The sequence below is a fragment of the Hibiscus syriacus genome, unplaced genomic scaffold (genome assembly GCF_006381635.1).
Source record: "Hibiscus syriacus cultivar Baekdansim isolate YM2019G1 unplaced genomic scaffold, ASM638163v2 tig00110777_pilon, whole genome shotgun sequence".
Taxonomy (NCBI): domain Eukaryota; kingdom Viridiplantae; phylum Streptophyta; class Magnoliopsida; order Malvales; family Malvaceae; genus Hibiscus; species Hibiscus syriacus.
In genome coordinates this window covers 1,190,408-1,205,777 of record NW_024062858.1, presented here as the reverse complement: position 1 = coordinate 1,205,777, position 15,370 = coordinate 1,190,408, and the positions used below count along the sequence as shown (strand labels likewise).

The 15,370-nt window shown below is 35.1% G+C and overlaps 2 protein-coding genes and 1 pseudogene across 2 annotated transcripts; 2 read left to right on the top strand and 1 right to left on the bottom strand.

Moving 5' to 3' along the window:
• The first annotated feature begins 620 nt into the window (after positions 1-620).
• Positions 621-2,572, top strand: LOC120139882 (annotated as a pseudogene).
• A 178-nt stretch (positions 2,573-2,750) lies between these two features.
• LOC120139881 (histidine-rich glycoprotein-like) lies at positions 2,751-3,546 on the bottom strand. The gene is made up of 2 exons (XM_039154988.1): positions 2,971-3,546; positions 2,751-2,937 (listed from the first exon to the last, which is right to left on the bottom strand). The coding sequence occupies exons 1-2, from the start codon at positions 3,497-3,499 to the stop codon at positions 2,816-2,818; spliced, it is 651 nt and encodes a 216-aa protein (XP_039010919.1). The 5' UTR covers positions 3,500-3,546; the 3' UTR covers positions 2,751-2,815.
• Positions 3,547-5,758: 2,212 nt separating this feature from the next.
• Positions 5,759-7,764, top strand: LOC120139990 (probable inactive receptor kinase At2g26730). The gene is made up of 2 exons (XM_039155071.1): positions 5,759-6,188; positions 7,253-7,764. Exons 1-2 carry the CDS (start codon positions 5,759-5,761, stop codon positions 7,762-7,764), a joined length of 942 nt encoding a protein of 313 aa, XP_039011002.1.
• Positions 7,765-15,370: the final 7,606 nt, after the last annotated feature.

Below are 15,370 nucleotides of genomic sequence, written 5' to 3'. Positions count from 1 at the left end.
TGGATGTTTTGATCAACGGAGGAGTTCCTCCGGATGCTTCGACAAACATATGAATGACAACAGAAGTATGATTTGCTAAGAAAATCCGAATGAGGTACAATATTTACCCCTTGATCGAGGTGCAACAAAATATTTTAGGTATAAAATTAAAGAAAAGTAAAATAATTTGCATGACATTGAAAACTTAAATATAATCTTATATACCAAACACAAATTAACCAAAAAATTAATTACAATTTCATCCTCCTCCCTGAAAAAGTTGCAGTCTTTAATTAATGGATCATGCATTTTTTTCTGACTAGTTAAGCAAAGCTTAGAATCTGTGAGCCCATTCACTCTCACACTCTCCTTCTTCCTTAAGCCTTTTTTGATTTCTTTTTGTTTTAAAGATAAGTCTCTTGTCAATCTTCAATTGTCTTTCGATTTCTTCTTCTCTAGCCTTTGTTTTTGATCTTTTGCTACTACTTACTACTAGTACCACTCCTTTCTTCTATCTTTCCTCTACTTGAATAAAGAGAAATATCCAGAAAGAAAGACTCTGGAGCTATCTCCAGATCTACACCCAGTATTCTATCCATTCGTTTCCTTTAATTTCTGTGTCTTTTCTCCAAATAAACAGGATGCTACGAGCACTGGGTTCGGTTTTGCTTTGTTGCTTCTTGCTTGAGGCCTCGATTTGGATTACCATTTCTTATGGGGAATCGATAACGTGCTCTGGGATTGTGCCCATGAGTTACAGGAACGAAACGATATCGATAACAGACTTCGGTGGCGTCGACGACGGAAAGACTCTCAATACCAAGGCCTTCCGGAAAGCTATATATCGGATTCAGCATCTTAGAAGGAGAGGTGGCACGCTACTTTATGTGCCTTCTGGGGTGTACTTAACGGACAGTTTGAATCTTACCAGGCACATGACGCTTTATTTGGCTCAAGGTGCTGTTATCAGAGCCACTCAGGTAACCCAAAATCTTATAGCTTTTAATTAGTACTCCTTCCCCATTTTTGGCAGCTGAACTTGGTAAGTTTTGACAATGGGAATATCTTATGTTTCCTTCTTTATAAAATCTTTGTAATCTGGGTTTTAATCATGAAAATAATTGCAAGGGCGGTTCTTTTTCAAGACTGCTGTTCTTGCTTTTGATGAGATGGGTTTATTTTCTCTTCTTCCAAGCATTTCTACAAATTTGAAAGTTTCAAAAACTTTACTACATTATTGTCCTCTCGATGTGGTATGATATGTTGGAGATTCTTAAAACTTCCTTGCTGGATTAACATCTCAGGACACTCTGAATTTGCCATTAATTGTTCCTTTTCCATCTTATGGAAGGGGAAGGGAGCACACCGGAGGAAGATATATTAGCTTTATTCATGGTGATGGACTGCAAGATGTGCACGGTATGTCTTGATATTAACGTGTTCCATTGTTCAGAATTTCTGGTAGCTTTCCTCATATATGCTTTGCATATATTCCTTTCGTCTACCATTAACTAACCACCACGAATCATAACAGGTGAGAATGGCACAATTGATGGTCAAGGAGATATCTGGTGGAACATGTGGAGGCAGAGGACTCCAGTTTACAAGACCAAATCTCGTTGAATTTGTTAATTCCAATGGCATTCTTATTTCCAACTTGATTTTTAGAGATTCCCCCTTCCGGAACATTCACCCTGTTTATTGCAGGTAATTTCTCCATTGATTCCTACATTATAATCCTTCATTGCTTGCTTAATATACTTTTATCTTCTTTACAGCTATGTTGTTATTCTAAACATTACCATCCTGGCTTCACCTGACTCCCCAAATACTGATGGGATTGATCCATGTAAAAAGATAATGGAAACAGTTTTCATTCGTTGAATTCATCTTAGGGTTCCATTTTCAACACTGTTTGTTTACTTTCATGCATACATTTTCAAGCTCCAATGTTTGTATAGAAGAAATACCAGCGATCACCTCGTGGCGGTGAAGAGCGGATGGGATGAATACGGGATTGCTTATGGACGTCCCAGTTCTTACATCACCATCCGAAGAGTAAGAGGGACAACCCCATTTGCTGGAATTGCTGTGGGAAGTGAAACATCTGGAGGCGTGGAGAATGTGTTGGCTGAGAACATAGTTCTTTACAACACAGGAGTCGGTGTTAACATCAAGACCATCATCGGAAGGGGAGGGTTTATAAAGAACATCACGGTGTCTCAAGTGTTCATGGAAAATGTAAGACCAGGTATAAAAGTAGCAGGCGACACCAGCTACCACCCTGATAACAACTTTAACCCAAACGCCCTCCCATATGTCAACGGTGTTATATTAAAGAACATTTGGGGTGTGGAAGTACAGAGAGCAGGTTCGATGCAAGGCCTCAAGGACGCCCCTTTCACCGGCATCTGTCTTTCGAACGTTAGCCTCCAGGCCCGGAGTAATGCCTTCATGGAAATGCTCTAATGTAAATGGGGCTGCAATCGAGGTAAGCCCATGGCCATGCACCGAACTCACCAGTCCACAACAGGGTGGTTCTTGCGCCAACCACTTCTAAGATTCATTGATATTAATTTTCTGATTCTCTTTTGTTCTTTAATTGCAAAACTAAAATTCGTGAAAACAAGTGATCTAGCCATATGAGTCTTATAATATGAGTATCATACAAGGAAATATCATATTGTTCAACTTGAACGGATGCGATCTTATTTACTACCCTAAGAAAAGTAGACTAAATAGTATATACCTGATAGCAGAAAGTTAAAATAGTCAAATAAGCATATAGATAGATGCATCACTAGATCACTATGATTAGATTACGTGCATGGTTTATTCAAAAATGAATAAAAAACCTGCGAAACTTCTCCATTAACCCGCCTTGGTGGTGCTTTTCCCTTTCCTGTCCCTCTTTATGGTGGTGATGATCTTCCTCGTGGTCAAGGTCATGGTCATGGTGATGATGATCGTCCTCTTCCTTATGGTCATGGTCATGGTCATGATGGTGGTGGTGGTGATCGTCCTCATGGTCATGGTGATGAGACATGAAATCTACATGCTGCTTAGACTCGGAACCATCATCGTGAAAACTGCCCCATCTGGCCTCGACCTGACGAACAACACCGTGTGATTCCGGGTCAAAGCTTCTATAGTTGGACAGAATCATGTCGTTGCCGTAGGAAATAAAGCGCTTCTGATGGAAGCGTAGGTTCAAAGGTCTGAAACGTTTATGGTAACGGCAGCTGTGCTTGTGACGGAACGGAAAAAAAGGTCGCCTGGGGAAGTGACGGTTTACAGGCTGAAAACGGATCCTGGTCAAAGGGAGGGATCCGGTACGGTAGCCAGTTTTGGAGGCATCATCGTGGTTGAAATCATGTGATTGGCTAGGGAGAAGGATGGAGGTTGTGGATTCAGGGTCGGATTCGGGTAAATCGGCGGGGGTTTCGTCGGCGGTGAGAAAGCGGGCGTGAGAGAAGGTGAAGAGGAGAAATATGGAGAACAAAAAAGCGAGTTTAGCCATTTTTTTTGGGTATGAAAGACAAGTTTTTGGGTAGAATGGTTAGGTAAATGTAGTTTGGGAGAAGAGAAGGTCAGGGACGAAAGCTGGCAAAACAGGGGATGACTCAACACGTGGGTATCTTTATTGAATTTTAATTGTTTATTTAAGCTTAATTATGACCCCTCTCTTCCGTAATAATTAATAGGGTAAATTATTTGTTTAATGCTTAAACAATTATTTTTATTCCGTTCAGGTACATAAACTTTATTTTTTTTATAAAATTATACCAAACGTTTAGTTTATGTTTCAATTTGATATCCTTTTGTAAAAAATTAATAGAACTAAAGACATGACATTATTTATTTATTTTTCAATGATAACGTGATATTATTTTATGGTGATACGTTAAAATCTACGTTAAGTTTTAAATTACGGGGTATATAAATAAAATCTAAATTAAACATTAGGTATGATTTTAGAAAAAATTAAAATTTAAGTACTAAATGAGACATAAATAATAATTTAGATACTAAACTTGTAATATGCCCAATTGAAAGAAAACCTATTGACATAAATCAAATTATGATGATGATTTTGGTCTTTTAAATGATGACATGGATTTAACAATCTATTTCATATTGTTTTTAAGATAAATTTTATTTATTTTTATCATTTTAAGTGAAATTATGATGTTAGTTAACATGTAAACTTAAACATTTATATTAGGGGTATAAAATTTTAAATTTTAGAAATAAAAAATTATAATATTAATAAAAAATATAAAAATATATGAAAATTAAAAAAATTTAGCAAGGTGATTATAATTTCAATATCCATTATTTCATCCATGAGGAAGAGAATATTCGATCTAGTGAAATTAATTTTTATCATAGATTCAAACAGATATATTTATGTTTGATAGAAAAATTATTTGAAATTTAATAGTATGAATTAAGATTAAGATAATATTATTTATTAATATATTATAGACTTAATAAATAAAGAAAATTATAATTTGATTGAAAAATAAATAAAGTAAGGATAAATATGAGTTTTGAGATGCTTAACTTTTGGTACGGTGTAAATTTATGTAATCTTTGATGTTGAGTGGGATTTAATAAATTTTCCTGACACATCAAATACGGAATTGTTTGACTTTTGAAAACCGGAGAATATTTAAAAAAAAGGCCGAGAGAGAGACCACGCGTTAAAGTTGGTACTGTTACTTGGACAAAATACGGAATAGTTTATGTAATCTTAGTTGCAGATGTGCTTACAAAACCAATTCCTCCTTCAATGTTTAAGAGCATGCTTGGAGTTTTTTCGTTGGAAGAAGTTGAGGATGAAGGCGGCCGGGAGAATGATGGCGTATAAGTCTGTATGAATTCAATTGTAACAAACCCAAGTTGGTTGGGCTTGGGCTGTTATAAATATCTAATCAAGTCTCGTTGTAAAAGCAGCTAGGGTTTAATGAAATATAAAAACGTTGTTGACTTTCCTCTTACGAGTCTGTTTCTGTTAGTAACTAGTTAGGGCTTCTTCTGTTTATTCACTCGTGTTGACCGATCACTGGAACTCCACAATGAGGCGGTGTTAAACCGATTGCTTTTTGAAGCAAAGATGTTCGCGAACATTAAACGATATCTTGAATGGTTGGAGGAAGCAATAAGTGTATATTGGACTTATGGTTTTACAAGTCTCGGTGTGTTTGCTATGTAAAACGATCTGCTAATGATGCAGGCATGCAGCCCATCGTTTAGTTAGCTCATTAGGCTTTTGAGCACCAGAAATGTATTATTGTTGACGTATTAAAGGCTGCTATTCATAACTTATAAAAGTATCCATTTCTTAAAAAAAAAAAACGAATTGAAAGCCAAAGCTAGGTCTCTTAAACTTATAACAAAATCTTTCACCGTTATCGTAATCTCATAACTAGATTTTCTAACCGTATCTGATTCTTAAATCAAATTTGAATGAAATGCATGGCTGATATAAGCTAGAGGTACTACATGAAATACCAGAATGAAACAAAAGAAAACTACTAGGATTGTTTCTAAGCAAGCATGCCGCTTAAGACAAACCAGAATCGAAGAGAATTTCCATGGCCATTCTTTGGATTATATGAAGCCAGAAAATGCCAAAACAAAGTATCACCGCCCCGTTTTCGATGATTCCAACACCTCAAACCAATGTAAACCGCCCCAAATCTGCACCCAACCCCATATTTCCCTTCAATATTTCTCCATAAGCCCCATATTTTTCATCTTCATCCCCAGAACAATGTTGTCAAGGGCGTTTACAAAACCCAGAAGAAGTTTTTATGGTGAAAACAGCAGGTCAGGTTCCATCTCCGAGTACGATGATTGCATCGTAGGATTTATGGATGACGTTCCGTTGATTTCTTGTGAAAACAATGGGCAATCGCTGTCGTTGAAGGAGGTTCTGAGGACATCCGTGGGTGTGATGGGAGAGAACACCAGAGGATTGACTGAAAAAGTGGTGCTATCCAATGGTAGATTTTGCACTGTAAAGAGGTTTCGGAAGGTAATAGCGAGAAAGAGTGAGTTCGGTAGGAGAGTCAAGAGGTTGGCTCAGGTTTGTAACAAGTGCGACTACCTCGTCCCCATCACTGCTTACTTATATGCCAAGAGGATCAAGCTTGTTGTTTTAGACTACTATCCTATGGGAAGCTTAGCTGACCTTCTTTCAGGTGAGTTTCTCAGTTCATACATAAAACACTACCTTTCATTTGATAGATTATAAACGTAAACTAAACACATTGTTTACCTCTACTTTTTTGGGTTTCAAAACCCACAAAACTAATTTTAAACAAAACTTTCTTGCCATTCCAAACAATTTAGAAATTGCATTTAAAATCAATAAGGGGGTATAAATGAATAGATCATTCGATAAAATGTTCGTATAATGTTTATTTATTAAGCTAAATAAATGAATATGAATAAAATTTTTATGTTCATTTAATAAACGCGAATGAACATGAATAGATGTGTATTTGGTTCATTTATATTAAAAAAACTCATTTATCGGCTTGTTTACCCAATTCTCTTTTTCCTTTTATCTTTTTACATTTTAACTATTGGTGAATATAAGGACTAAATTGAACACATGATAAATTTTGGAGTTCAAATTCTCTTTTTCCTTTTATCTTTTTACATTTTAAATATTGATAAATGTATGGATTAAATTGAACACATGATAATATAGTTTATATTTCTTTTGGCTTGCAAATAAAAGGATAAAAAGAGAGTATTAGTTGTTGAGAAAACTCAAACCGGTGCCCCTTGGCATTGGTTCAACCACACCCTTGTCACTTCGTCTAGGACTTGGGTAAGTAATGAAATCACTCCAAAATTTTTGTTAACTCTCTCGAATTAAACTTTGAAATCAAGGTATAAACGAATATTTTGATGAACATGTTCACGAATAAATTTTTTGAAGTAAAGAAGTTTGTTAACGTTAAATGAATATGTTTGTGAATGTTAAACGAACATGTTCGTGAATATTAAATGAACCGGACATGGTATTAAAAATTTAAATGAATATAAACTCTTTTTTTAAAAGACAAACACAAACATAAACTTATTCGTTCAAGTTCGATCATTTAGACCCATATACCAAATTAAAAAGCTGACCTATTGGTACTTAATTAAAAAAAATAGAAATGCCAAATTGACCTTTCGTTCATTGTTTTAGCATTACCTGTTTGTTTAATATAATGTTATATGTTTATTCAATGTTGTGCATGATATCAAGGTGGGAGGCGAGGCCAAACTGCTTTGAACTGGAATGAACGTTTGAGAATAATAGATTCAATTGCAAGAGCAATCGCATTCATCCACGGACAATCCCCACCAACAGCAAAGAACATGAAAATGAACGTTCACGGAAACATAAAATCCTCCAACATCATGATAAACAACGACCTCACAGCTCGGTTATCGGATTACGGGTTCGTCCAGTTGGCCGACTGCATTGAAGATTCTGAGAGCAAAGAACAATCAAGAATAACAAATAACATTTACTGTGAGGATTTGAGTCAAAAGAGCGATGTCTTCAATTTTGGTCTGGTTTTGCTTGACATGCTAGGGGGAGTGCAGGACCTAAGTTACATTAACTGCATAGTTAAAATGAAGGAAAGGATAAAAAAAGGTGAAAGTTGTTTTTCGAGTTCCAGTGAGAGGGAAAGAACGGAAGCAAGCTTTCAAGGTTTTAGAGATTGCTTTGGCTTCCACCAACAGCTTGCCGGAGACAAGACCTTCAATTGAACAAATCATGTTCAAACTTAGTGATATTCTCAATACTTGCTAGTAATTATGTTGTTGGCTTATTTTGGGTTTATTAGTTGTTTTGATTGCATTAAAAAATCTCATTGCAAATATCTACAATTTTGTTAAGTTAGTTGGAACCAAACTACATGATAACATCTGGTTTTGTTTTTCACATTGTTATAATAGTTTAGCTTAGCTTGAAAGACGGTTGTAATGATAGTTTTATTCCTTTAACCATAGTATTTGGCGTCCAGGGTGCATTTGGATTTATATGCTTAGAGTTATTTTCTTGTAAGAATGGCGCAGGACCATATAAGCCAAGGAATCATGCAAATACTTTATTCCTTTAACCATAGAAATGACTGCAAAAGATTCGATTTGTTTCCAGTTCTTTCCTAGAATTTTTTTTCCTTAATTTGCATAAATTATTCTGTGTTCTGTTAAGACAATACGAGAAGAAGATTCCAAGGTCAGCGGTGCCAAGCCTAACCACCCAGCCTCAACGAACACATCCAACGCCAATTTCATAGTTAAAATTGCAGCAACAGCTTCGCTTGAGTCCGAACAAGCCCCGAAAATATAGCTCTTATTTCTCCATAGGTGTAGCGAAGAACACCTCTACACCCTCCACATCCCTGGACAAACGTCGTAACTATCAAATAAGTAAATCTAATTCTTAATTTAAATAAATAAAACAAAATAAATAAATAGAATAGTATAGAGAAATATAATCGATCTACAAGGACTAAGAAATTTTTATTTAAATCTGATTTGATCTCTAACAAAAAAAAATCTGCAAAATAAAATAAAAGGAGGTGTTTATCGAATTTAATTGAATAAACTAAAATTAAATAAAAATAACAAAGCAATAAAAATACATACTTGAAAGAGATAATGATAAGAGATAACCTCTAGCTTCATTTTGATTCGACTCGTCTCGATCATTGAAATAGATTTTACTTCGAAATCGTACCAATTACAGTCTACGAAGCTCAACCCTTATAATTTGCTCTTCTCTCATGTGAATTAATCCCCAAAATCAATTCTTGAAAATTAATCATTGTTTGGATTTAACTTCGACTCGATGTTAACGCCAATATCTTCTTTAATGGTAGAAAAGTCCATACTCGAATTATGCGTCTCAATTAGGGATGGGCATGGAATCCGAACCCAACCCAATCCGATCGGGTAGAATTTTATTTTAAAAAAATTCGAAATCAGGTCGGGTCAGATTTTATATTAAAATATTCAGAGTCGGGTTTGAGGCTAAAATAATCCTATCCGACCCGAATAGTTAATGCATAAGTATTTTTTTTTTACTTTCCCTAACACTACCCGAGCATCTGCATCTCACCATCTCCTTCAGGCTTCAAGTTTTCAACGCTTTGAACTTCAAACACTTAACACAGAGAGAAATTCAAGGCTTTGGACTGATACACGCCTCTGTTTCTTAATCCTTTGCTGGTTTTCTTTTTGAAGTTCCCGTATAGGTTACTATTCTTCTTAGGCTGTGTAATTTTTAGGGGTTTGGGTTTCTTATTTTTGTCTTGAATGTTATGTATTTCGAATTTTCGATTCCCTTTGCCTTTTCTCTGATGAGATTATGAGGATCTCTCTCTATATTTGCTGACCTGGAATTAGGGAACATTCTTCGTGTTCTCTTCTTTTCCGTTTGTTTTTTGGAAAGGGGGAGAGGTTGTAAATGTTTCTTTCCCGAACCTGGTTTATATCAGATCAGCTAAATGTTTCGTTTCCCGATTTGAGTGTCTTTGTTTAGATTACACAAACTGCAGTTGTTTCTCCTTCACAATCTTGAAACAATCTCTGAAGTTCTAATTCCTCCGTTTTTTGGGGTTATTTTCAAGTCCTCTTTTTAATAAATAAAAAAATTAAATCGGGTCGGGTTTTTAAATTGTCTATCGGGTCGGATCGGGTTAAAATTCAAATTTCATCGGGCCGGGTAGACCAAAAATCCGACCCGACCCAGGCCCATCCCTAGTCTCAATGAGAATCAAATCTGATCTTGATTTCCCTTAACGGACCGCCGTTAAGTTTGTTCTTAGGAATTTGAATTTGTTTCTCCTCCCCAAAGGTAATTCAAAACAATCTTCCAAACCAATGTCGACCTTTTGAATTAAAAGTGTAAAGAATTTAAAAATTAAGTCGATTACCTAACCATGTTTGCCAAAAATCAAGAAAGAACTTTAAAGATGTTAAGAACTTTGAAGATGTGAAGCGCGTTTTCAATTTTCACGAAACGGATTGAGTCGTCGCTCAACTATCAACTAAAAGAGATTTAGCTAAGCATAGATTAGATCATGCTTATCATTGCGAAAAGAAAATAATGAAAGAAAAGTAAAAAGATGAAAGAAAAGTAAAAAAGATGAAAGAAAAATATAACTTTAATAAATAGCAAAGAAATATAAATTCCAATATGAGTTCAAAGGTTGAACTTAAGGGGTATATATAACCCAAAAGTTCTAAGTAAATAAAATGACTAATTCCTAATCAAACTAAAAATCCTATCAAATGTTCTAATAAAATAACTAATTTATAAATAAAATAATAATAAAATAATCAAACTAAAAATCTTAAATATAAAATGTTTATCATAAAAGATAAAAATAAATATTTAAATCTTGTACTTCTGGTTAAATTTTGCTTCATATTATGGATAACATTATATCAGGTAAATTCCAATTAAATATTCAAGATGTTGACTGGACCAAAAAATTCGGCTACTTTTTGTGCTAATTAGTCCAATAAAGCTCATGTTCAAAATAAACCTAAAATAAAGATAAATCAGTAATATCCAATCCAAAATAAGGAGTAAATAACAATAGATATATGCAATATAAAACACTAATCAAATTCCTCCTCATTTATTCAATGCTTGTCCTCAAGCATACTTCAATCCCTATTTCCATCACTTACCAAAGATTCACTCAAAAAGTTTTGTCAAATCTCAAGCTCAGACATGGGTTGAAAAAGTTAGACAAGATAATCAAATAAAAGTGACAAGCTAACCCAATGATCAACAATTAACCAAATGGATAAGGGTTAGATATGCAGAGTTTTTTCTATTTGTTTGTGAGATGAAATCGAACCAAGATTAGTTTCCTCATGAGAAGCGATTGATGGAGTATGAGTTTGATTTGCCTCCCCTTTTGTATCACTCGCTCTCTCTTTTTTTGTATTCAAGCGCCTATTTCCTCTTTTTTTCGTTTTTCATTTTTTTTTTCATTTTTTTTTGAAATTCCTCCCTTTTTTCTGTACTTCTCTCAATTTTTTAAAAACTATGTAGTCTCCACTCGTCACCGAACATTTAAACTGGAAATGGGATGACAACTCAAGCACCTCACCTCGGTTCTCCAATTTGGTTACATTCAAACGATTTAACACTCACAATCGCCTCACAAGGTTATACACCTGAAGATAACATTAATCACTAGCGAAATTAGAAAAAGCTCATATTTAAGAAACACTAACAATTATACCACAAGGTTAAAGGTTTTCATAAAATCATCTTATTGACTCAATTTAATTATTCATGCATAAGAAGGTTAACTCAAGCTTGTAAACAGGGGATTATGAAAAAACTAACAAGTCAACCAAGGAAAGCAACAATCATAAGCATCGAAATATCCCATTAAACCAAAATGAATAAGCAAGATGAATGACGAGTGTTCTGAATCGAAAATATTTGCTTGTTAATTCTTTGATCTTATGAATTTATTGTTGCTGATTTGGCTGTGTTATGCTTATTTTCGTGCAGGGTCTTACTTTCCAGAATTAGTAGTAAATGGGCGCATTCTGCATTTTTTTATTATTTGGTCACAGTTGGAGACATGGACACGGCTCTGGGCATGACACGGTCTGACGTGGTAGTTTTTAGAAGGTTCAGTCAGTAGCAATTTTCTAGAAGATCTAGTCAGCACCTTCTGGAAGATGGACGGGTAAAGATATCTTAGGAGACTTATTTTTAAATTTTAAAGTTTGAATTTAGAAAACATTTGGAATTATCTTTAGGATTATTTTTATTTTAATTTCTAGGTTTTAGAGGCTATAAATACCCTCTTGGGGTAAGCCTAAACTCACAACTCAGAATTTACTCTTCTTATTCTTTCTAGTTTTATAAAGTTCTCTCTTTTCTTTTTAAGTTTTCATTTTTATTTTTATTTTAAGTTTTATTTTTAAACATTCTAAGTTTGACTTTTGTTATGCTTAGCTAATTTTCTCATAAACCGAGAGTTGAATCGATAACTCAATTCCAACGTGAGAATTGAAAAGCACTTGAATAACTTCAGAATCTCTCTCTCAATCTCTACGCTTATTTTCAAAAATCAAAACAATTTTCAAAATCAAAGATTAACTTTAGTCAAGATATTTTTGTGATTAAATGTGTGGGAGGAAGGATCGGCTTATTGAAAGCACATTCGAGTTCCTAGGAACACACTTGGCGAGATTGCCTTGCCAAGAGGGAATTGAGATCAAAATTAGTAGGAATTGAGATCAAAATTAGTAGTTATTGAAACAACAATCCGAGTCAGTCTTCACATACTTAAACGATTATTGATATACAACAATTGATGTTGATCAGATCAATTTCTGAAGCCGGAATCAAAGATTGCCTTAGGTATTCAGTATACAAAGAAGAGTCACGAGGATTGCCCTTGTAGACAAAGTAACCAACGTGAATCCTGAAGAGAAAATCTAATTCGATGATCCGAAGGAAATTGAGTCAAAGCGAGGCTTGAGGCTGTTTTTACCATATTCAATTCCAACCTTCAATTTTTATTTACTTTATTATTTAATCCTTTTTACCAAACCCCCTTTTTACTACTTATCACCTGGTTTAAGTCATTCAAACAAAAATTTGGAATTTTCTAAGTCTATGAGGATTGACCCTTACTTCTCTTTACTACATATTTCCTTTATTTATTAATTGAGAAGAAGGAATTTATTTTGATATCAAAACGATAGTTGTCAAATTAGCGCCGTTGTCGGGGACTTCGGCAAAAATTATTGATTTAGTTTATTTTTTATTTATGACGAGACAAAATCCCGTAGAGCTAGTAGATTTTGAACCTCATATCGAAGCGCTAGCCCAGAGACTATGTGGACTAACAATTCAGGAAAGGAGGAAACAATAAGAAGAACAACGCCAAGAACAATCAGATCTAGATCCTGAAGCATCATCTAACGCCAATACCTGCGAAGAAGAAATGCCTGACTCCACTGCAAACATCGAAATCACATTTCACGCTAACATCACCTGAACCGATGGATAATCGCACAATCCGAGAATTAGCCAAAGCTCCCGCGGTCCAACAACCCCTTTACATCGTCTTTCCTCAAGGCAAAACTCTGTTTCAACTTAAGACGGGGATCATTCATCTTCTTCCTACATTTAATGGTCTTCCAAGTAAAAGTATGCATAAACATTTGGCAAAATTCCACTTAGTCTGTTCAAGCATGAAACCACAGGGAGTTTTAGACGACCAAATTAAATTGAGAACTTTTCCATTTTCTTTATTTGGTTTAGCTAAAGAGTGGTTATTCTACTTACCTCCAAATTTAATAAATACATGGGCTGATTTAAATCAAATCTTTCTTGACAGGTTTTTCCCATCAGCGAAGACAAACGAGTTGAGGAGAAGCATTCTGGGAATTAAACAAAAAGACAGAGAATCATTTTATGAATATTGGGAAAGATTTAAGAAACTTTGTGCAAGTTGTCCGCAACACGGATTAACCGAGCAAAACACTCATTCAGTATCTTTGAAGGGCTTTCTTCCCTTAGAGATGAAAATGGTTGATGCTGTCAGTGGAGGAGATCTAGTTAACATGACGCCAAACGCAGCAAGAGAGTTAAACGACATTAAACAAAGCGCTTTATGGGAGGCAAATATTTCTCTTAGAACCTGTCGTCTGAAGTCAGGCTATTTCACTTGAAACTAAAATTGAAAAATTAACTGACGTAGTTAATTATCTTATTGTAGGAAAAATTGGAGCAGTGAGGCTATATGAAATATGCATAATTCCACATTATTTGACGGACGGCTGCCCCATACTACAAGGAGATGTTGGCACACAAGTAAATATAATGGACAATTTTCTGAGACCTCTCCAAAGGCCTTACAACCCATACGATAATGCTTCCAATCCAGGATAGTGAGACCATCCAAATTTTAGTTACGCCTAAAACTCAAGGCCAAATTAAGCTTATTAACCAAGGCCACCTCCACCACCCCCACAGTCACAAAAGACATTGTTAGAGTCAATTGTTGAAAGATTAACTCTTTCCCAGGAAAAGTTCCAGATTCGTACTAAAGCCCACTTATAAGAGGTAGAAAAGTAGGTGAGCCAACTGGCTCAAACCGTAGGACACTTGGAATTACAAGGTAAACTTCAGTCTCAAACTGAGGTAAATCCAATGGAGAATGTCAGCGTCATCACTCTTCGGAGTGGTACAGTAGTCGCGCCACCTGTTTTAGATAATGAAGCAATCCAAAAAGAAAAGAAGACTGTTGACTAAAGATCTCATAAGAAAAGAGATGAAGTACAAACAGATTGAAAGTTATCTCCCTATGACGTGTCACCACGATTTCTATCGAGGTTAGTAAAAAAGGATAAACAAGCTGAGGAAAAGAAAATACTAGATGTATTTCGGAAGGTGGAAATCAATATACATCTCATTGAGGTTATCCGAAATATTCCAAGATATGCCCAATTTTTGAAAGACCTTTGTACAATAAAGAGGAAGCTTACTGGGAACGAGATGGTAAATCTAGGAGAACATGTCTCACCTATATTCCAACAAAAGTTGCCACCAAAACTGAAAGACCAATGTATGTTAGCAATACCCTGTAAAATTGGTAAAGTTGGGATAAAACGAGCCATGTGTGATCTTGGTGCCTCTACTAATGTGGTGCCTCTACTAATGTAATGCCTCTCTCTGTTTACAATATAATTACTAATGAGCCTTTGAAGGATACAAAAATATCAATTCAGCTTGCCGACATATCTATGATCTACCCGAGAGGACTCCTGGAAAATGTGCTGGTGGAGGTAAACAATTTAATATTTCCCGTTGATTTTTATGTAATTAACATGGAGAATGATCACACCAGTACTTCTTCCGATATTCTATTGGGACGTCCCCTTCTTAAGCACAACGCACACAAAAATTGACGTAAGAAGCGGAATTTTGACCATGAAGTTTGATGATGAGATCATTAAATTTGATGTGTATAAAGTAATGAAATACCCATACAATGTGGCGAGCATAAATTATATTGATATTATTGATCCTTTAGAAAATGAGTTCATAGAAACTAATTTTTCTTGTGATCTATGCAGGGAGGTAGAATAACATGATGAGGAAATCAACAAGTTAAAACAATATTTTCACATTGTGCCAATTTAAAATTGATTCTTTCTAAGTCTAAAGTTATGCCTTTTGTTTTGTAGGCACCTGAGATAGAACTGAAACAAATGCCGAAAAACTTAAAGAGTGCCTTTTTAGGAGAAAATGCTACTTCACCGGTTATATTGGATAAGTTTTCAAGGCTAAAAAAGATCCGAAGAACAACATATGAGA